General features: G+C 32.6%; 1 protein-coding gene across 7 annotated transcripts; it reads left to right on the top strand.

The window, feature by feature from the left end:
- Nucleotides 1–124: 124 nt before the first annotated feature.
- Nucleotides 125–19649, top strand: LOC129799440 (uncharacterized). 7 transcript variants are annotated; one of them, XM_055843300.1, is made up of 7 exons: nucleotides 226–933; nucleotides 3697–3930; nucleotides 3997–4574; nucleotides 4730–5287; nucleotides 5373–5575; nucleotides 11860–13080; nucleotides 17702–19649. In XM_055843300.1, the coding sequence occupies exons 2-7, from the start codon at nucleotides 3720–3722 to the stop codon at nucleotides 17859–17861; spliced, it is 2931 nt and encodes a 976-aa protein (XP_055699275.1). In that variant the 5' UTR covers nucleotides 226–933; nucleotides 3697–3719; the 3' UTR covers nucleotides 17862–19649. The 7 variants fall into 7 exon arrangements, with proteins under 7 accessions (XP_055699276.1, XP_055699273.1, XP_055699277.1 ...); XM_055843305.1 differs by having other exon boundaries at nucleotides 239–933; nucleotides 3700–3930; nucleotides 12577–13080; XM_055843303.1 differs by having other exon boundaries at nucleotides 239–933; nucleotides 12577–13080.
- Nucleotides 19650–24397: the final 4748 nt, after the last annotated feature.

The raw sequence follows: 24397 nt of genomic DNA, 5'->3' as shown, positions 1-24397 counted from the left end.
GGTATTGGTGTTGGAAACATAGGAGTCGTGTGTGAGAAACATGCTACACAAAATCTGGTAGTCTCTACCCAGGCCACATTCAACGTCTTAACTTTGAAACGATTGCGTAGCTTTTTTTCAAACCTAATGCTGCTTGCTGATTGGCTAGTCAGTTGCACAAACGGGACAGCCATTTTGATTGTGGCGTGTATGTACACGGGTTTCCGAGTGGTATTGAGTGTCCGAATATGTGTGTATGGCTAGTAATATTTGTGAAGTGGAAGTAGAGAAAGAGCATAGGGAATCAGTGAGAAAACCATAACGCTTTGTATATAGAGTAAAAGTAAACGATAGAGGACTGGGTATCATGCCATGGGTAGCATGGGGGGAGGGTTGTAAGAAGTTTTTCACATACGAACTTCAACACTCACACATTACCAATCTCAAATACATATGATTGTGAGTCACATCGCGGCCAGAGGAAAATGGGAATGGTGAATTAAAACAGAGCCTGTGCAGAGACTAAAATTTGTGTGTGGTTGGGATATTTCCTACGGAGCTGCTGCTGTCTATTTGAATTTGGAGGCTATCAAATACGGTTCTCTCGGTGAACTTTTGTCTTTTCGCAGCAGTTTAGTGGGTGAACAAATTTACCTAAAAATTGCATGAATTGGATACACAGTGGTCTTATAGTGTATTTTTCTTCAGTGAATTGAGAAATATATTGGTCGTGAGAGTGCAAGTATCCCAAGAAGTGTATGAGACAATTGAGGAATTTTCAATTGTTGATGTGTCTTGTCGGTGCAGCATCTATGCTGTCGATATCATCAAATGATATCACCTTCTGCAAAGAAGATAATTAGAGAATATTAATGGAATTCATCACAAATATATGTTGGAGGAAATAATCGTGGTAGAATCTGAAGAGCTGGGATTGAGTTCCTTCAGAAACAGGTCAATATATAAATAATTTTCTTTAACTTTGTATTCCAAATTTTACATTAACTGTGCTTAATGAAGGAGTTGTTAATTTATAATGAAATTATCCAATTTCAGTGATAAATAATATAATTGCATAGTATATAAATTTTTAACTGAAAACTACTAATTGCTGGTGAAGGATGTATAGTGTTCTCCTTTTAAAAGGTTTTCCTGCTAAATATTTTGACATTTAACAAAATAGAATTCACATTTAGAGGAATTTTATTTGCGGGTAGTGCAAAAGGAAAGAAAATTGAAGAAAAAATGAAGCCATAGCGACTACCACGGTCATGGAGAGCAGAACTATTTCTCTGGGCGTCCACATTCGACATGATGGCTCTGTAGTCGCTTACTTTTTATTAAATACACTGCTGTAAATATTTATACGTACAACTGTTTCTGCATGTTTGTCAAGTAGAATTTACATTGTTTTTAACTCGGATTCATAGTTTATATATAGTTTTTAAGGATAAGCTAATACATAAAATAATGAGAAAGATTTAAACATTAGTAAAAGAAAATTGAGCTTTCTATTAATATTTAGTTCTATGGAACGATCATGTGCCCAAACGGAAACGGTCACGCCGTCTCGCGTCAAATTCAAGAAAAATAATCACGAATTAAAATATTAGTTTAAAGATTTTCCATGCTTTCGATTTTCCATGCAATAATATTAATTGTCATGTCAATCCGCAGCAGATGTGTAATGGCCTCTACACACTGGAGAAACTTATGTCATATGTCCTTATTGAAGAGTTTTTTTTCCAACACAAGCATATGGCTTCTACACATTAGATAAATTTATGTCCATATTTGATAATATTCTATGAACAAGTGTATGCAATTTGCTTCAATAAAGATATAAATTTCTCTAGTGTATTAAATAAAGAAATAAATTACACTTTTGATCGTATATTGGACTCACTAATAACGGAAAATAAATGGGGCCCCTTTAGAATTGGGCTTTTTATTCTATTTTTAAACTAGGAAAATGTTATATGAGAAGGCTCAGTACCATTTAAAAATAAGAGAAATAATCCCAATTTCAAAAGATGCGCCAAATCAAAGGCGCCTCATTTTCCCCGAATTGTGATTAATATTAAAAGATTTGAAGAACAACTGTGATATCATCTCAAATGATTGAGTTTGGTGATAAAGTTGTCCAAATTCATATATTCCTAACACACATTAACTCTTATTTGTAAATATGTTTTTGAAATTTCAGTGAGAGTGAATTAAATTTACATAACTGTGGAGTCACTCTCTGGCATCGTTAAATAACCCCTCATAGGAATCCCATTTGAATTGGTACCAGTGGTGCCCTCCTCCGGCGGATCCGACTATTCGAGCACTTTGTCACTTAGGGGTAGTTTTTGTGAGAGAGCCCGATCATTCTCTCGGTGACCGTGCAAGGGTATAGAAGTGTAAAGTGATGAGGTAGAGAGCTTGACATTGTGTGCTCGGATAGTAGGATGCAAAGTCGCCTCCCTCATTACTAGATCGCGAGTGTTAATAAGAAATAGATTGTGGTCAGAGTGAAACCACAAACAGAAGTTATTGTGCTTTGGGCCGGCTTCAGATCTAAGACTAATGGTAGTTCCCATTAAAATGGATTTGTTGGTTACTGAGGATAAGCCAGAAACCTTTTCAGACCTAAATTGAGACGTAGTGCTTAGATTCTGACAACTTTGAAATCTGGCGGGCTGTCAAATGGCATTTTCCAAAAACAAAAACAATGTGCATTGTCAAAATTATTTCCCTCTCGAGTATGATGGAGTAATTTCATTTTGTGCTTTTTTGTTATTTTAATTTGTAGTGCAAAGCATCATAAAACTCTACCCGAATACGTGTATAATTCTTTTTTCATCTCTTTACTGTAATGACTGATTTTATGTTTCACTGTGTCACTGCATGGGTGCGTGGTGCGTCATAATCGATAAGCCACTAACAAAGCACTAAACTTTTGTTTCAACGATGACTTAGCTAAGGGCCTTGACAGACCTGAGGATAAGCCGAGAGATGGCTTAGCGTAATTATATTAGAAATAATGTACATTTCTATCATTTTCCACTAAGTCGTCTCTCGGCTTGAGTCGTAAGTGTGTCTAGGGCATAAATCTCCAAAATTTAGGGCTTAGCCACAACCCGATCATTTCAGAGTATGACTTAAGCGCTAATTCTCAGCCATAAGTCTCTAGTCTGAAGCCCGTATTGGCCATTATACTTGCTGTATATAATATTTAATACAATATTTTATACAATATTTAATAAAACAAAACGGTTGTGTATCAAAAATATCGATTTTTTCATGTGTAGAATATATAATATATATTTTTATTATTAAAAACGATCGTCTTAAAATATCTTCACGGTACTGTAAAATACTTTTTAAGCACAATCAGCAAGAATTTTATACGGTATATTTTTATGTAAACTGAAATTTATTTTATTAAATCAAGAATTAATTAATCGGATAAAAGATTAAAATTGAATATTGAGGTGTAATTTAATATTTCGGACAGAAAAAGGAAAAGCGTAATACAGATAAATCTTAATTTGTTGTTTTCTTCCCATAAACATGTGTGAGTGTATATATATATATATATAATCAAAGCTACTTTATGTATTTTTTTGAGCATAAATGCTGAGAGCGAGAGAGAATAATAAAAGAATATGTTTATGAATAAAATGATTTCTGTGAAGTTTTTGAAATTACTTGTTGTGTGTGAAATTGCAGCAGCAGCAGCAACAGCAACTCAAATGTCCATGCCGTCAACATCGTCTGTAGCAGGAGGTCCGCCAGATACCAACCGACAGCTTTTTAGCGTAAAGCAAGAGAGACACGACGAAGCGGAGATTTTAGAATTGGCTGCCAAAATGATGGAGAGTCACAAGGCACAAATGACAAAAGCGGTCCAACAGCAAGCAATGCAACAGCAAATGCGTTCTGTCAATGTGATCAATAGCACAGGTCAGACGAATATATTGAATTATTTCCCAAGAAAAACCTCACAGCAAGGATCATCATTACAAGCAGCCGGAACAAGTTCATCAATTGTTCCAACTAGTACACCGGCGACATCGTCAACGGCAACTGCATCGAATGGTGCTTCAATTGCAAATGGGAAACAGCCAAATGGTGATACAGCATCGTCTGCAAGTCCTGATGGAAGTGGTGAGAAGAAGGCATGTGATGAGGAGAGTCAGAAAGGTCACTTTGGATGGCATACTTTTAACAAATCCATCTATATACCATATATCCTGAGATCTGGAGAAAAGTACTGCGCTGTGCGTATCGTGGAGAGCAAACTTCTCAACAAGTACTTGAACTATCTGCACCATGATATATACAGCTGCACATGCGTTCGCAGTTATTACATTACTGAGGCTGAGGGTCGACTTCTAAATGAGATCAATCATAAGCATAGCGAATCCCACTATGGACGGGAAATGTTCACCGTAAAAGATTTGGTAGTTCGACTGTCAGATGTAAGCAAATTTTGGACATTCCTTGATGTCTGCTACAAAAAGCTTCTTATGGGAAATAATGTGCAAGGACAGTCAGAGAAATGTGGATTTATCAGGATTAACAAAGAATCCGTAGTTCCTTATACCGTAAGTATGAACTTTCGTTTTTCAATGTTTTACTAAATATTAACAAATTATTTGACTTTCTTATTATTCTGGATCTCTAATCTAAATAATTTAGAAATAATAGATTTCTTTGTGTATTAATTTATATATATATTTTTTTTGTTGTACCTTTCCAGGTTCGTGATGGACAAAAGTTTGTTCCATTGTTTTATTTTGAAGGTGAGACGGAAAATCTTAAGTTGAAAGCTGACAATTTGTCGGGCTGGGATCTCTCCTATTTGAAATTTTGCTGTAAAGTTCAAGGCATTCGTAATGAATTATTTGCCAGTGACAAAGTCGCTGTGATCAGTTTAACTGACATCAAAAGTTACTTTCCCCCCGGCACACAGTTTGAGGATTATTGGCCAAATAAGGTGGTGGACACACAATTATTGGTGCAAAAGTCTAATACCAATAGTTCAGTACATTGGACCAGACAACCTACAGCGCCTCCACCAAAACCGTCCGTCAGTACTCAGCCGAAGTCTGTTCCAGCAAGAAAACAAGCAACATCTGTGTCCTATGGAAATACCGCCATGTCACCGGTCAACATGCAACAAAGACTGGCTGGCCAAATGGGAAGCACTAATACTCCAGTTGTATCTAATGTCTGGTCAAATTTGACGAGTGTCCCAGGTCTAAATCTCACACCTGGACAACAGGAACATGTTCTAAGGATGGCGCAAGCAGCTCAAGTATGTATCTTTGCTTAGGAATTTTTTTTCTCATTTGTCGTGATATAAATGAAAAGATTATTATTATTATGTTATTTCATTTTAGCAAGCACAAACGCAAAGGGGATATCCAACTACAAGATCTCAGGTTCAAAATATTATGCAGCGGCAACCCTACAATGTGAACTTTCCACCAGCAGCAGCTGCAGCAGCAGCCATGTCAGCAATGAGTGGACTTTCATCCAGCTCAAATCAGGTGCCCCCACCTCTGATTAGAGGTGCGCAGCAAGCACCAACTAGTCATCATATGTAAGTAGCATCTTCAGTCATAATTTTAATAGTTTTTAAGTTTAATAAATTAAGTCCTAACGATCAAGGTTGCATGCCAATTATTTACACATTAAAAAAAAAACACTACTTATGATGTATCCATAAGCCAGAATCGTATATGAATTTTTGGTTATTTTTTTGAATTCAGAAAATGTTCGATAAATTATAAATTACCAGAATATCGACTTCTAAACAAGATATTTTCTCTTTTACACAAAATTAATAGAGATTTTTAATTATATTTTGTTATAGAACGAGAAGTATTGGATTATTAATTTGATAGAAAATATGCATTTAAGGCTATAGTGTTTTTTTGACAATTGAAAATTTTGTCGCAATGCTTATACGACCCTGGGTAATGGAATTCACAAATATAATAAAAATAAATTTCGTGAATGGAATCACTAAAAATGGTAAAAGGGTTGATTTTTAAAACTTTCTAAGGTAATGTGAAATTTATTTACGCAATATCGAATAAATCAAATGTTCTTAAAACTTTTTATATTTATTTTTCTTGTAATTTATAATTAGGTATAAGATGTGATTATATCACGGATTACTATATTCCTCTGGATAGTAGGTAGACATTTCTATGTCCCATAGTAGTGCAAACAAAGTGAATAAAAGTACGAATAAAGACGTCGTACCCTTGCTTCTTGATATTCTCGAGACTGAAAATCACTTAAATCCTACATTTTCATTCCTCAGCATCAAATCTCGCATCATTTCTGGGTGCACTTTTATTATTTGGTTTGTTTGCACTACTATGAAACACGAAAATCTCTACTATCCAGGAATATAGTAATCCGTAAATATATTCATTATCACGTATGTTGTGGCTAATCCGATGCACCAAGTTTAATAACATTCACCTAAATAGATATTGTTATATCCTTTGCAGTGCAATATTACAAGTATACATCGCGTTATTTTTAAAGTGATTTGTAAAATAAAATATAACTAACACTTGGAAGGACCCTAGTGGCAGCCGCTGCCAATTTAATTTTCAATTTTATTCTTAATAGTGAAGAATATATTATTTCGCCTGGAGACCCGATTGAATGCGTGCAGAATTTATCTGGCTATTTTTTCGTTATAAAATTTTTAATAAAAATTAAATATTAATGTAAATGTATTGCAAAAACAAAAAACTGCCTCGGAAGGACCAAGTGGCAGTAGCTGCCATATGCATTTTATATGGCAGTTTGACGTTCTGCAGATGTAATTTTCTTGATTGTTAGTGTATAAAAGCCTTAAAAGAACAAATTGAAAGTGTTTTTGCAAATTATTGAGAAGAATTATGGGAAATATTGAATTGGGAAATATGTATAATTTTGGAAATTATTCAATTTTTCTCTTATTTACCAAAGCTCAAAATCCATTTTGTTAAGCGAAGTTAATAGAAAATAGTTAATAGTATTAACTATTGTTCATATGTAGAATTTTTGCTTTGAAAAATAAGAGAAAAATTGAAATATTCAAAGGCTGCCGCATTCAAAGGCAGACCACTTTCCCTAACGCCATGATTCTGATAAAAATGAAAACATCGAATGGTTAAAAATCTTTAGATACAGTACCCAAGGAGGTGAAATTTCTGATTCAGACACCAGAAAAGAACTGACTAAAGCTCCGAATGTTTAAATATAAGTAAAAATATTAAAATATTATGTAAAATCCGATAAATGGCAGCGGCTGCCACTTGGTCCTTCCGTGACACTTTTAGTTAGGGTTCTTCGAAGTGCTAAAAACAAACGAATTACAAAGAATTGTTAGTCAGAGCAAGTTACACTCAAATCATTCACTTTTCTCCGGAGTGATTGACGATTCTCTGTACTTATACAATTAACTTGAACTAAAATTCGTAAAAAAAATCTCACAATAAAACAAAGGAATATTTTCAAATTTGACAATTACTATAAAATCCTAGTAGGAAAACCAGGGTCGAATTATCCAGGGGTAGAATAAGACTGTGAATTTTTCTCGTATCCCTTAAAATGTACATTGAGCGAAGTATTTTTTAATTAAAGTAGGAACACATTTCCATATTCCCAGAAATATTTATAAGTTTAATCCTATTATCCAACAATTTAGAAGCATTTTTATAAAATTGTAATTTTGATGTTACAGTCTTTTGCCCAATATTTGGTTTTCTAAGTTGTTAGTCAAGATCTCATAGTTTTACCTTGTTTCTGGTTTAATAAAGTTAATTAAAAGATATTGTTACTTGGATAATAATTATCTCCTTTTTTTATATAAGATGATAAACTATATTCACTAATATACATGGATAATTGTTAGATGAAAAAGTACCTACTATTAATATTCCAAGCAATATTGCCATTTGGATGAGCAATTTGTGAAATGGTTTTTTTTGACGATGTTTGTATCAATTTTGCCTTAATTACAAGAATGTATTAAAAAAGTCAACTAAAGCCTTTTTCATTAGGTTTAAGTAACATATTTAGCATCAGTGGGCCCCAGTGTATCAAGTGAAACAAAATTTGGTATCTCCAGTTTAAAATTTCGTCTGGAAAACTGCAATTAATACCCCGAAAGTGGCTATATCTACCCAGGCGGGGGTACATGTAGCCAATGTGTCACACTTTTTTCATTATCATCTCTAGAAAAAGTCAAGGATTTTAGAGCTCTGAAATATACGGTTTTATACAGCCAATATCAAGTAAAATTGATTTATTAATGAGATTTATTGCAATAATCACATTCAGTTTAAAAAGGGCGCAAGTACATATAAAATACCTAAGTTATAGCAAGAAAAAACTTTTAAGGATCAAATAGAAAAATAATGCAGAATATCGCAAGTTGTAATTTCGATACTTTTCCCTGAACTTGTTTTAGATTCTATTCGTTTGTTTTTTTGGCGATTCGTGAGATAAAGAATCATATTGAATGCATCGAGCATACCGTAGTTTCTTTTTCTGTTGTGTCATTCTATTTTATCCTGATATTTTACTTGTTAACATATATCCACAGACTGTGGAAAATGGCAGAGAAGTACTTCATTGAGGGCTCTCTATATATTCTAAAAAAAAAAAATTATCAAAATGGAGCATTTTGAAGGAAATTATCACGAAAAAAATGAATTTATTATGAAAATCACGTTAAAATGCTTCAAATGACCCAAATTACCCAGTTTGAACCAATTTGGACTCACATATGATTTAAAAAATATCTTTCAAAAAGTACAAATGGTTTCTAATATTATGGAAGATGTATTCTGTAGATATTTTTAGTTTTTAACTTTAAAGATCGCTAGATTTTTATATGGATGAAATGTTTGTTAGAAAAACTTCATTCAGATAACTAAAGCGTATTTTTTGTTTAAGACTGAGCGCAAAGGAATGAGTTTAACGGTTAAACCCACTGAGACGAAGATATATGTATGCATAAATCGAGTGATTTTCAGACTCACCCTCTATTGCTGAATATCTATTGATATATATATGATATATATATATATATATATATATAGTACTCAAAACTTATACGGGCTTTAGACCTAAGCCATGTGGCTTAACTTCTGTACACTACTGGTAAAAATGAAAGGGTCATCGAGGATCTTTAGAAAGGATCACTGTGTTTAGTCCTATTTAACTCCGGAATAAACGGAGAGAAATATCATATATGTAATAAGTTTACAATAAAACATAATTTATCGTGATAAAAAATGTCCTTACAAAATTTCAAGAGACACATGTGCTTTCAAATGATCAAATATTATCCATTTTTCTGGAAAGGATTAATTTCACCCTTTTATTTTTACCAATGTGTTTTTAGTAAAGATTTTGGTGAAATGTTGATTTATGATTGGATATTAAGGGAAAATAATTAATTAAAAAACAAAAAGTGATTAAAAAAGATTGATAATAAAGATTAGATTTTGACCCTTTAAAAACTAGGCTAAGCCTTTGGTCTAAAGATCGCTTTAAAAGGAGACAACGGCTCTGAATGGATTTTACATATTCGTATATTGACTCTTAATATTCATCACTGATAAACATTAAGTGCTAATTAACCTTCAAATTTTGAGTTTTTCCCTTTAAATTTCAAATTTTTAATCTAAATTCCCACTGCCCCTACTTAAGTTGTGTCTGAGTGTTTAGAAAAAGAAATATATATAGTAAAATAAAAATTTTGAAAAAGATCTTTATAGCTTAAATCATTCTATATTAGTGTCTTTATCTTCTGTTATAATGATAAAAGCATATCTATATAAACAAAAATAATTTTGTCGCCTATAATGAGAGATTTAGAGCCGCTGTCCATACTTAAGATTTTATTACTGTATATATGCAATTTCTTTTGTCTACTCAATCATTATTATAGGTGTTAATAATCTAGCCCAAAAAAGCGTTTTATGTGTATAATCTATTTTTGTAATTAATGAATAATAGAACAGGATCGCAAAATTAGAAAAAAAAGTTTCTTTAGGTTAAATATATTTATTTGTATAAAGTTGATGATCAGAAATAAAACACCCTGTTGTTCAATACATATTTACTGATTAGGTTTTGATTGTAGGGCATCCATTTCCAATTAATTTTATATGCATCGATGACTTCATATCTGTATACTAAAAATTGAATTTCTGAGAACTGTTTGGCATCTAATTTAAAATTCATTACTTTAATATGATTGAGCTCTAGTTTCTTTATCTAGTATAATCCCTCAACACTTTACAGAATTTTATAATACGAAAAAACTTCTCGCTTTTAAGATATTTCGCGTAATGATTGCAAATGCAAAGATATTTTCATGTACGTAAAAATGAGCTTTTGGTATCAACTTTTAGGCGATTTTTATACAATCAAGTTCTAACGGGTTCCAACTTCCAGTATTAATAATAATTATTGTTTTTACCGAAAAAACACTCGAATTCTCAATTAGAAAGTATAATTGTATATGCACATGAGATCCATGAGATACCTTTCAACTTGCAAAAATTTTTTTTGAGCCAATTTTAAGTTTTTTTTTAATATATATTGTGAAAATAATGAAGTAATTTTGTGACCTGTGTTTTTGAACACATTTCTTATAAAGTTAGTTAGTTTTTTCTTATAAATCTACAAAAAGTATTTTTAAATAAAAAAATATGTATATTAAGGCGTATATCAAAAATGGTTTTGCGCTCCAAGCAAATTACTATTAATTTTGTATAAATCCCGTTATTCATCCTGATGTTATTAATTCTGGGACCCCCTGTAGTGTAGCATGAGCCAATGGATGTGGGAGTTATATTTTCCTTTTCTATGAAAGATTTTCTTGGTCATAATTTTTCTATGTGGAATCGATTAAAACTTAGTCTGACTCCAATAAGTCATATGCAAAAATTTACGTTGTTAAAATCGTTGTGTAAAAGTATTTTTTTTCTATGAGTATGTTATCTATAAATGTTTCATTGTTTGACACAGTCTTCCTATTATTCGATATTTTCATTTAGGAGTCTGTTAGGGATGCAGTAACTGTTAGTGTGATCGTTGTAGTAGATCGTTGTGTAGATCGTTGAAGTAGGTTCAATGTTATTATAATATTATACTTGCAAAATCAGTCTATTACTGAAAAATAATATTTAGCATCAATTGATATAAAAAAAATCGAATTAAAACTATGAATGAAACGAAATAGTTAAGAAAAAGTCATTGATCTTGATTAATACTGGAGTCTAATACTAATATCTAATTTTACTACCGAAATTAATGAAAAAAATTCTGCGTAACGACACATTAAATTTTAAAGTAAACTAATTTAATAAAAAATGTGTAGTGTTTCAATATTGTCCAATGTCCACAGTGTAAAAATGTCATTGGGAAATTGGTGCGCTTGCTAACAATTAACAATTAAATAAATAAATTCGTAACGCTCATGTAAATATTCTAAAAATTATATTTTTGGATCTTAATACAATGTTTCGTAACTAATAATAAATAAGGTTCGCCACTCCAAATTCGTCTAACAATTCATTTGTAGATTCATCCGCTATGACTTACTATATTACAATACTACATCCGCTATCATTAAAAGAATATACGATATTTTTTGGTTTAGTTTGTTTTATAAGTTAGGAAATTTAGTGATTTGGTTTTGAAACTTTGTAGTTTTTATCGAAATTTCTGCATATTTAGTAACTGTTTTTATTTCGAATTAGTTCAGTTTTATTTCTAAAATTACTATTAAGGTTTATTTATCTTATCATAATGATGTTTGCGTTAATTCCATAAACACAGAAAGCATTGTAATGTTTCTAGGTCTAGTTGTGTTACTGGTCCACCATCATTACGCTCTAGTAATAGTCTGACGATAAATCCTGTTGCCACTCCTTCCCATCTATTGCCTCCTCCACCGCCCTACAGTGCATCTAATGCTTACCTTCATGATTATCTGCTGGCGAATGTATCGTCAGTGTCACCAAATACCAGCCCTTTTGCTAATAGTAGCAAAACATCGTACAATTCATCCATATATAATAACAACAACAGTGATTTTCTATTGAATAACAACGATTTGAATGTTTTATATTTGAAAACGCCGGTATCATCAACAACGAATCTGCCGGTGGGTTCACCGGCACGTGCATCACCAAATCAAAATAACAATGTTTCTGCGAGTGGTGAAACAAAACAGCCACCACCACCTTTAATTCCAATGCCAAATACCAATAATAGTGATACATTAAGTAGTATACGGGATACTTTACAACAATTGCGAAATTTAAAATCACTTACTACAACTTTTTTGCCGGAAAATGTCCCAATTCCTAATTCCTACAATAGTCCATCTCCTTCCTCACATGTCACCGATGTGAAATTGCCAATCCCTTCCTTTCTTCCATTACCAATGGCATCGGTGGCACAAAATTCCATCTATACCAATGCACTCCACTCTTCCGTCACCCTCGACAACAGACAAACGAAAAGCGTAACTATGTCAGCTACGGATGTAATCGATCTGTCTTCCCCTCCAAGGTCGGCTGCCAGTTTACTTCATCACCAGCAGCAGCAACAACAGCAGCATCATCATCAGCAGCAACATCATCAACAACAACAGCAACAACAGATGCAACAGCAGCATCAGCTACAGTTACATCAGCAGCAACGTAGTCAACAAATGTTGACTAATGGCCGTTGTAGCAATACTCCTCAGAATTTGATGCATGGTGTGCCATCAGCCACTAGTGCTGCTGCTCAAGTGGCAGCTATGCAGCAACATCAAAGGCAATCGACGGTGGATGCATCTCGCCTCTCTGCAATCCCCGAGATGGTGTCACATAATGGGAATGTTCCATATAAAATGCAAAAGGCACAAATTGATGGGTGCACTGTTCCATGCATCAATATGAAAGCCTACACACATAATGAATTGCTCATGACTTTGGCAGATCTCAAAGATATATTTTTTCCACACATGACACTCGAGAACTGCCGAAAAGTACTCGATGTCCTGAATGTGGAGTTGTATAAAGGAAACAGGTGAGTCCCTTGCTTTCAATTATCTCTTTTCTTTCTTGATAATCGATTTAATTAAGAATATTACGAAGTCTAATACCGGACTTCAGATTAGAGTTTTCAGACGGTGACCTCTACTGATTGACCCACCTTTAATTAGGCCCTTTAAGTCTGAAGCTCTGATTTTTTTTTTTAAATTTTACTGCTCGAAGTCCACAGAGAGAGAAGTATAATATCGACGGTTCCATTCCATACCATACTATGCTATCTCAGAATGACAACTTTTTAGGAGAGCCATTTGAAGTTGACGATTTCCTATGCTGCCTGTGTAATTTTTTTTCGAAAGTCTCAAATACCTCGTTACATCGGATGACCACCAAATTTTTACCAGTTGTAGATCTTGGTATCAGGAACAGCATATCTCTCGGAGTAATATAAAGCTAAGTCGACTTAGCATAGTATGGAATGGAGCCGTCGATATAATCCCCATATTTTGAGTTATATATATATATATATATATATACATATATATACGGTTTATAACCGGTAACTAACTTATCTGAAAATCAATTTTATTGCTTCTAATCTATTTTGGGCGATCTTTTAAGAAATCTATGAATTGGTTCAAATTGCGTGAAAATCGGTAAACTATAAATTTTCCAAGAATAGTTCTGAGGTATAGCATCTAAGTCACGAGTTCGAACATTTAGCAAAGCCGAGAACGCTTTGCCTTCCTTTTTTTCATGTTTCTAGTTTAGAATATTAGGCAAAACATCTTGCTAATTATTTCAAGCATTTCGCGTTTCCGCTATTTTAGTGCGACTTTTAGCATAAACAACCGCGTAAACAATACAGGCTAGTACAAAAACGAGTTTCGACATAAAAGCGGTACTTCAGTCGATACAAATAATCGCTGTCACTGATCCCAAACACACACCGAGAAGGGATGCTGTGATATAGTAACGGCACTGATTTTGTCCACAGAGCTGTGATATAGAGCGGCTACCCCTATCGGGGGATAAGATAGAATAGGAGTGGGGAATCATAATAAGGGGCCCAATTGGTGGCCTGGATGCATCCGAATATCCGAAATGGAGAACTGACCCCTGGCAAAATCTTATCTCACATTCACACATTCAGTCACACATTCAGATATTATAGAATTGTCATACATTCTCTGAACGCATTTTAGACTTTCTCTAATTTGTTTTAACGTTAAAATATTAATCATTTTATTTTATGTAACTTTATAAAACAAAAATAATAAGAATTTGTTGAGTTTTCAGAAAAAAACGTTTTCTTTTGGCTTAATATGCCACTTTGACTCAGATTTTTCTTAAATACATACAACTCCTAGATTAATTCAGGAACTTTTTTTTTTAAATAAATTATTATTAAAAGAAGCTGGTATTTGTGCTTATTTATTATTTTATTATTATTATCTAATAATCTGACTGAACAATTTTTAGGAAAATCTCGAAATTGTCACTTATACAGCAAACAAGGCTATGGAAAATCTGAATTTAACGGAGAATATTCAGCACTGACTTTTTGAGATAAAATCAAACTTTGCAAGTGCACAAAATTTTTTAATCTAAATCTGTAATAATAATCGAATAACTGAAAAATCCTCAAAATGCCACATAGTCTAGTTAGTGTCTTATCCAGAGGCCAATCAAAACTTTTAAAAAAAGGCGAAGCTATTTTTCACTTTTAGGGTAAATAAAGCTAATTCAAAACTTGCTCCAAATGGAAATTTTTCGCTATTCCAAATGGAAACGTCATTGTTTTCATGATAATACAGTACTTAATTACTATATTTATATATTTTCTATACCTCAGTTTCATTATTTAGTTAATTTTGCTCTAAATAATGCGAAAATCCATTCATATTCACAAATTTTAATTTGTTAATTTTTCAGAAAAATTAAAAGTGTACCTTTTCACCTTTTCACAATGAAAAACACAATGAGGTGACTGTTGTTTATTCATTTTGTATAACATTTATGTCATATTTCTGGCTAATTTTAGTTAAATGAAGTGCTAATCTTCATTGTTAACAGTACGTGAAGTTTTCAAATGAAATAATTACCTATTTCGTGAACAAAAAGGGTTTTTCTGAAGTGTCTGCAAATGCTTCAATAGGAAACCCCGGAAATATGATTTTTTTTTAAAGAAATTTTCTTATTGTTTTAGATGGGAAAGGAGAAAAGACCAGGAATAAGAACAAATCCTGCACTCAAGAACAACTCAACAAGGTTTTGGAAGCCTTTCGTCGCGATTTCACTTTCACTGTTTGTCTCCAATTAGAAACTTTCCCTTGTCTCCATTTGGATTAATTTATTTCCAATAGAAGCATTTTACGCTCGCGTATTTTTCTTGTATTTAAGAAATTTTCAAATTATATCTAAAGAATTTTCACTAAACAGTAACATTCTAGAAGAGTCAAGGAGCAAATTTATGTAATTCTCTTCAGAAAAAATTGAACTTAATGTGTTGAATCTTCTGTCAAAGTTAAAGCGTCTGGAAATGGTTTTGAATTAGGACATTTACCCTACTTGTAAAAATTTTGCAGATATTGCATCACAACTTATGGCCTCCTATACACACTAGAGAAATTTATGTCCATATATTGAAGAGTGTATCCTGCACAAGCGTATAGGGAATTTGTTTCAATATGCACATAAATTTCTGTAGTGTGTAGAGGCCATAAAGAATTTGTTTCAATATGGACATAATTTTCTCTATAGTGTGTAGAGTCTATCAAACAAATTTGCTCGTAGTTGTTGTATTAATTCAGCGAACATTATGAAATATGTATTTTGAGATAGCTTTTAATGCACAATTTCGAATTATAGCATATCAGTAAGTCAATTAACTTTAGAAAAAAAATTGTCATTAGGTTTCAGTGCCTGTGTGCAAAAATGTATGGAAAAATGAATGTTGAGAGGCCACTGGTCTTACCACTACTGGATAAGTGCCTTTCATGCCATTTTTCTGCATCAATCATAATATATAAATACTTATTGTATTAGAATATAGATTGTGATATTAAAAGAAACTTAAAGAAATGCTAATATGTACGATAGCAGAAGTGCGATTTTATAAAGTTATTTTATAAATTCATATGATTTAAAAAGAGATGGCAAAGCGTCCCAGCTTTGCGAAATGCTCGAACTCACGAGAAAGTCCTCTTCGTTAGCATATTTTTTGTACGCACATAGGGTTACTGAAGATTTAATCGTGTTTATAGACAATGAGAAAGCCATTAAGAAATTACTTAACCCATTCCTTACCATGGTATTATACATCATACGCAAACTGAGTGATTTTAGATGATTTATTCTGGGGTAATTGTTATCTGAATTGCTGTAGGGAATGAATTTTTAGCTACTTTAGTCCTTCAATTAATTGGAAATACATTTTGTTGTTCTTTTCTCGCTTTGTGGAAAGTCATGCAAAATTTTTGCACAAAATGGCGGATGAAAAATTTGGCATCCCGTCGAATTTGTTAAAATTGGCCTTCAGTCTCTTTCCTAATTTGAATTCCGGTTGCCAATTTGTGTTCTTGGATAATTACTCTATCTAAATCAATGGAGTTTGCAAAGAATTAATGTAAAGAATTTAAATTCTGTGACCGTTAAGACGTGTCTTTGACAGTGGCTCCCCGCGACCCCATAATAGATAAAAATTCTTTCTTTTTAAAAACAAGTGCGAAAAACAATTTTTATCATTAATTTTTAAAACAGAGCTATTACCGTTACATTCCCAATCCATCACGGATTATGACCGATGCAGTCGGATTCAGAATTTCAATACCTTTCCAAAAAATCCAAATTTAACCAATTCGGTTGAAAAATGAGACTTCCAAAGAAGTTGACCTTTGACCTTCAATAATTCAAAATGGCGAATTTTCCGGTCATAGGTATGTTTGGGTGAAATGTTCGACTGGACTAGCTCTAAAACATATTCGAAAATCATTGAAAAAGCTTGGGCCAATTTTTTGCAAAATTGGAAAAACTTTGTTTTTCGGGAATGTTAATAATATGGGATGTAAAATTATTCAAAATTTCAATATCTTTCCAAAAAATCCAAATTTAACCAAATCGGTTGAAAAACGGATCCTCCAAAGTGATTGAACTTTGACCTTCAATAATTCAAAATGGCGAATTTTCCGGTCATAGATATGTTTGGACGAAATGTTCGCCAGGACTAGCTCTAAGACATATCCAAAAATCATTGAAAAAACTTGGGCCATTTTTTTGCAAAATTGGAAAAACCTCATTTTTGACCTATTTTTGAGGGATAGGGAACGTATGAAAGGGGAGGGGGGGGGAAATAAAGAGGTTGGGCACGAGATACTGTCATTTGAGGAAAGGTCACCGAAGACCGGAAGTCGATATCTCTTACCGTTTAAGCTCCAGAACAGTGCAAAGTTGAAAAAAAGTCGATTATATAACTGCTCTCTCTTTGAGTTCGAGCAGTAAAATGTCAAACACCTCTTTAAAATGCTGAAGTCAAAGAATACAATTTGGATTAAAACTATCGGTTCATAAACACTTATGAGATGTGCACATATCGACAGAAAATTGATAATAAATTTACAAATTAATGTATATTTTCACTTTTATTCTATATTCTGCAGGAGTCAATTGAAAGTATTCCAAGAATATGGTCACCATGGAATGGAGAATATGGCTCTAGTGTTGGTGCGTGATATCATTAATTTCATGCCACAACTTAAGTATATGGTGCGAAGTCAACCTCAGGAGCAGCCTGCACACAAGAGGGCAAGGATCAGCTAGGAAACGGGGTGGGGGGTAACAACAAGCCCCCAGAATGCAATTGTTTCCGGGGAAAATCACACAAATATCACAAAAAGCAATGACAATAATGGAAATAGTGGTACCAGTGCTAATTTGTGTAGCAACAGTAGCAGTAACATTACTGGAAATCGAGGTACAACAGATAGCAGTGGAAATGAGAATTCATGGAGAAATATCTTGTCAGATTTTTCTGCGCAATATCCAAGTGTTAGAACAAGTTTAGCATTAGAGACGGCTGAAAAGGCTCACAATTTGGCTCAATTGACACAATTTCCATCACCACCAGTACCTCCTAGTAACTACCATCATCATCATCACCATCATGATGGTAGTAAAAAATTGTATTCGGCATGTCGCTACCAGAATGAGAAGCTCGATTACTATTCACCATCAGCTCTGGCTGTGGCTGCTAGTTACAATGCTATGAGCTATCCAAATACAGAAACAGTTGCAGCGTCAGTGAACAGAAATTCATCATACATTCCGCCACCGTCACCGTTTTCATCATTGAATGAACATCATCATCAGCACATTCAGCAGCATCAGCAAAATGCTATATATGCGGCTGCTGTTGCCGCCGCGGCGTCTCATTTTCCGGCTGGGGCAACAACTGGTGGTGCATCGGGTGGTAGTGCATCTAGTGGTGCATGTGTTGCCGGAAACAATTCTTATCATTTACAAGTGCCAAATGTGGCTGGATCTGTTCACGACACGGGGGCAGCACGTTCATGTGCTCTACCATCGCCCACAATCTATCCCCCCACACCCCCACCGTCGGCACCATGGGTGCATCCATGGTTTGTGGGAGACTCATTTTAAATCAACACTTCATAAATGTATGTATATTTAATTTAAAAAAAAATATTCCTGCAAATAAAAAAAAATCGAATAGTTCATAAAATGAGAAGGAAAACTATTACACAAATCTAATGAATCTATTCATTAAGAAAACTTTGTTGTAAATATAAAATAAGTTTTAAAACTGTCTTATTTAGCGTAACCTAAAAAGGGGCACATAGTAGAGTACTTCTCAATGTATACTATAATTTACTATTAAATTATTTCCTAAATTATTAGTTAACTAGAAAAAAAACTGGAAAAATCAAAGGACTGAATTTATTTAAAATATAATAAATAGGAAAAGAACATGGATGAAATACATGGTTACACATCGATTTCTTGTAACATCCTTTTTGATTTGATTTTTTATTGTTAAAATTATTTTTATGGAGATTAATTCAGTAATTAAATGTACGGTATTTGCGGTCACAGAAATTCAATAAAACATCATGAATTGAATAAATATGATTCATACTTTTCGTCATATTTTTTTTTTTCAAACTTTGAATCAAGAAAAATTTAAGTTGCTGTGTAATTTTATTTGACGAGTAAATTTAATACGAAAAAAACAGATGCAAGCAAACTGAAATAAATTATATAAAAAATAATCATGGTGAACAAGCGAAAAAAGGATCTATGTATTCATATAAGCAACTGTTCTTTGTATAAACCATTTATCTCCAATATTACAATTGAAATAGTCAAAGAGATATGCTATAAAATGATGGCAAAAAGGATATGAAGAAGAATTTTGTTGAATATTATGTAGTACCATAATATTGAGAAATATAAATGCAATCTTCGTATTTGATGTTACCGTAACACAAAATGTCTTGAATGACTGCAAAAATATCAGTGACAGAGAAAAACATTAAAAAAAAAATCAATTTGCAAATTTAAATGAAATGAATAAATGAAAGACAAAAATATGACACTGATTTTTTTAATTTGTGTTTAACACAACAATTTATTTTCAATTTTTATTTTTGAACTTTTTGAATCTTGAAGAATAGCAAAAGGTGAAATTTTAAAATTAGGTTATTCTTGAGTAGATTTATTTATTTATTTCTGCCGAAATGGCAATTGGAATTGTGAAAATGACATTTCTGAAACGATTACAACTGACTCATATAAAAAGAAAATTTTAACCTCGCTAAAATTCACTCTATCCTGAGACACTACAAACGAGGCTTAACATTTTGCGGCACTCACAAAACATAACTTTCGTGGGTTTTTATGCAGGTATTTCTACTGAAATGCACTAGTAAGTCCTTTGAAATAGAAACTACTTTTAAATTTACTTCACAATTCACATTTAACAACAAGAATTATTCACTAGAATTGCCTAAATTGGCTTATGTCGCGAGTTAGCTTCCATCTCACATATAATTCTAATTACACTGTGCGACACATTGTGGGTGTTTCTGACGAGAGTGCCAAAACTTGTTAGAGGGTCATTTAAGGGTCTCAAATCTGAAGTCCGTTTGTCCGGGTCACGTCTGGATTTTTTTAAATATGCATTTTTAGTTTTTTGCTATTTTCTAAAATTCAAAAATTTATATCTCCGGTTCTAATTATCCGGTGGAAGTCACATAAAGCCAAAATGACGCGTAATTTCATCCTCTATAACTCTTGTGAACATACCAAGAACCTACGATGAAAATAAAGTGTATTTTTTTAAAGATTTTTTGAAAAAGTGCACCCAAAATTGTGCATTTTTCTGTGTTTTTTCCGTTTTTTTCCATCTTATAATAATTCTCCCACTTAGATAGGACATTTTATATGCCAACTACTATGCCTAAAAGTGAGTACATTTAATATTCTTTCATTACTTTTTAGTTTGAATTTTCTATCTTAATTCGTTTATTCACAATAATTTCTTGAAAATAAAATGCATTATAATCTCTTATTATTATAATGATTATAATAGTATCTTTGTCTAACCTATTGAAGAGCATTCTCTTTTGCACTCTTACTTACACATTTCATATAAAAAGAGGAGAAATGAAAGAAAGAGACCTATATAGAAATAGAGAGAGAAAAATAGTTTTTTTTTTCACTGATAACAACTATTCTTCTCTCTCTATCTCTATATACGTCTCTTTCCTTCATTTCACCTCTTATATGAAATGTGTAAGGCGAGTGCAAAAGACAATGCTCTTCAGTAGGTTAGACAAAGATACTATTATAATTATATATATAAATTATTGTGAATAAATAAATTAAGATAGAAAATTCAAACTAAAAAGTAATGAAAGAATATTAAATTTACTCACTTTTAGGCATAGTAGTTGGCATATAAAATGTTCTATCTAAGTGGGAGAGTTATTATAAGATGGAAAAATCACAGAAAAATGCACAATTTTGGGTGCACTTTTTTAAAAAATCTTTAAAAAATATACTTTATTTTCATCGTAGGTTCTTGATATGTTCACAAGAGTTATAGAGGATGAAATTACGCGTCATTTTACCTTTATGTGACTTCCGCCGGATAATTAGAACCGGAGATATAAATTTTTGAATTTTAGAAAACAGCAAAAAACTAAAAATGTATATTTAAAAAAATCCAGACGTGACCCGGACAAACGGACTTCAGATTTGAGATCCCTAAATAACCCTCTAACAAGTTTTGGCACTCTCGTCAGAAACACAAACACCCACAAAAACCTAAATTTTGTCGCACAGTGTTAACAATAATTATTGCACGTATACTGAGACATGATATTACAAATAGGACAAATAGTTTCATTTTCAAAGGAGTATTAGTGCATTTCAGTAAAAACATCTGCATAAAAACCCAGGAAAGTTATGTTTTGTGGATACCAGTGAATGCTATAATCCTAATTTGTAGTGTCTCAGGAACTGACTTGGCTATGAACTAGCTTATATAGTCGTCTCTGGACTTTAGTCGTAAGTGTGTCTAGGAAGGACATAAGAATTGAGTCTTGAAAAAAAGTTCAATAGTTCAAAAGTTATCTCCTAATGGAAAACCTAACAGAAAAATAATCCAGCCATACAAGGTCACGCACGAATATTGTCGGAGGGTCTCTGGAGTAATACTCCTGAATTAATTTATTTTAGGTTGGTTTAATTGAAATTCAATTTTTTTATCATTATATGACTAATAATGGGAAAGCTTTTGAGGTGATTTATGAATCATTATAAAAGCTCAAGCCATTCGAATTCATTATCATGACGAGTTATCACATGAGTGCTGTTTTGCAAAATATTTGATTCATTGCTTTAGTATTAACGGTTTTTTTTTAACAAGAAAAGTAAGAACCATATTTAAAAAAAAGATCTTATTATTAATCAATTTTATAAATTAATCAATCTTTTTCTCGAACTTTTGAATTTTTAAAGTTGTGAAGCAATAATTCAAATAAATATAAATATCCGCCTAGATAGGGTAACTGTAACAAATTCCAACATAGTTGCATGTACGCGTCAAAAAGTTTAAATTTGAAATGTGATATTTTTAATACAAATTGATTTTTTTTGTTACTTCTTTTTGAGAAGTGTTATTTACAACCTTGTTGTAGACAGTTTGTCGTTTTTGTTTTTTTTTTTCAAAATAATTCTTAATACATTTTAAAATTAATAAAAATTTAGGCATAGCGTTGGGTAATATTTCGGCACCATTGACTCTCATAGATAGGTCCTTCCCCTTCCGGAATTGTTCCAGCCTTTTTCACATCATATCGTTCTTCAAAGAAATATTTTTTGCAAAACCAAATGTAAAAACCAAAAATTATTGAAAATTTGAGTAGCAAAAAAAGTGGCCGACATTGCAAGCTTACTGAAATTTGACACAGTTATCCTAATCATCCTAATTTCTAAAATATCTCAAAATTTAACGAACGAAAAAATTAACTGTAATGCAAGAGGTATGTATTATGAAGTTTGTTGATCCTTGATCCGACTTGAGTGAGAGTTCTTCTGAATCTTTAATCGTTTTTTTTTTAATCAGCAATTAAGTAACGAGACGTAAATTCTCATAATTATGTTTTCGCAAAATGGAAATTTTATGAGATAAAAAATAGCGGTTAATTGTATTATAATGGGTAATGATTCCTCTTTAGGTGATCAGGAATTTTTCTGATGTTAACCCTTTGAGGACGAGACACTTTTCGCTGACCAAAAATTAACAATAAAAATGAAATCGGTTAATAAAATTAATAAAATGTTCTTCATCTAACCTTGGAAAATCCAACAAAGTCTATTTTGGTGTATTTTTTGCTCCTATGAACGATGGGGACAGTAATAGCTTAAAAGTTTAGTATTGTTTCTGACTATACCAATGAATGATATAATTTTCAATTATTATTATTATTAATCGTGTCGGAATACTTGTTACAATGTTATATTGTTGCTGTTGTATCCCGTGTTGGAGGAATCCGCTAAATCCATGTGTAGACCCCGCCCAGGAGCGCCTTCCCCGTGATGTGGATGCTTCTTCCATGCTTCCGAAGTTTTTTGGGCAGAGGCGGTGCATTTTTATTACGTTATATCACAGTGACAATGTGTTTTTCTAAACATTCAGATCTTTGCACCGGGCGGGACTCTAACTCACAACTGTGAGAGTCGAGTCAGAGATCTCATCCGCTCAAGAACCAACGGTCTTGCCTATTGCGCCACTGAGACCCCATAATTTTCAATCTAATGCTATAATTATTGTATTTCCTATTCCCAAAATGGTTTTGCTTAAAAAAAAATGGAAATATAAAGATAAAATAAAAATATTTATCAGTGCGGTTATTCGAAAATTCGTCACTTTTCAGCTTAAATATTTACTACATAGCAAATAGCTGGGGATTTGCAAAAAATGTTCTAGATTCCTACAACTTTCTACTTTACGATTATGCACAAACATTAGAAAAAAAATAATTTTAAGTAATTAGAAAGAATAATTGTTTCTATGGGTCACAGGGGATCCAATAGTCCTTAAAGGGTTAAAGGTGTTTAGATTGTATCCAATGAACTCCACTGCACTTGATTCCACGGGACATGGGATTGACAACCCTATCCCTGTATAAATGTAAATAATATAATTACATATTTTGAAATCCCCTTGCGGGAAGGCATAGTTCTTCATTATTGTTATTATTATTATAATTATATTTTACAGAGTTTTCCATGAAGTTCAAGAGATTATAACCTTCGTGTTAATAATATTTATTATTTTAATTAACTTTATGTTTTGAAAATCAATTAGTTTACTGTTTATTATCTCTATGAAGAAGTTTAAAAATTCCGTTTTTTTTTGTTAAGTGCTGTGAGTTATATGGTTCAATGTGAACTTTTGTTGGAAATATTTTTTTATAATCGCAATACAAATCCTTTTGATAGACGATGAACTTAGCGAGAGACAACACAATACAGATAGATATAATCCGGCTGGCCTGGAAGGTGTACTTTAATCTAACTCATATACTTAACTCAAAAATTGAAGGCATGTGTATATTATTTCATGCAAAGACAACGGGCAATTGTTTGGAACCATGAAAATCAAGTAATCTCGCCAATAAAAGTAGGCAATATAGATTTATATTCCAGGAGAGGGAGTAGAAATTACTAATATGTATGTAATGTACTTCATTGTGCCATAAAAGATGGTAATGATAGAAATTGTTTCTTGTTGATTAAGTGCTATCATTTTGCAGACATGGCGGATT

The sequence above is a fragment of the Phlebotomus papatasi genome, chromosome 1 (assembly GCF_024763615.1).
Source record: "Phlebotomus papatasi isolate M1 chromosome 1, Ppap_2.1, whole genome shotgun sequence".
Lineage (NCBI taxonomy): Eukaryota > Metazoa > Arthropoda > Insecta > Diptera > Psychodidae > Phlebotomus > Phlebotomus papatasi.
The sequence above is the reverse complement of the archived record's forward strand: the minus strand, read 5'-3'. Positions and strand labels throughout refer to the sequence as shown.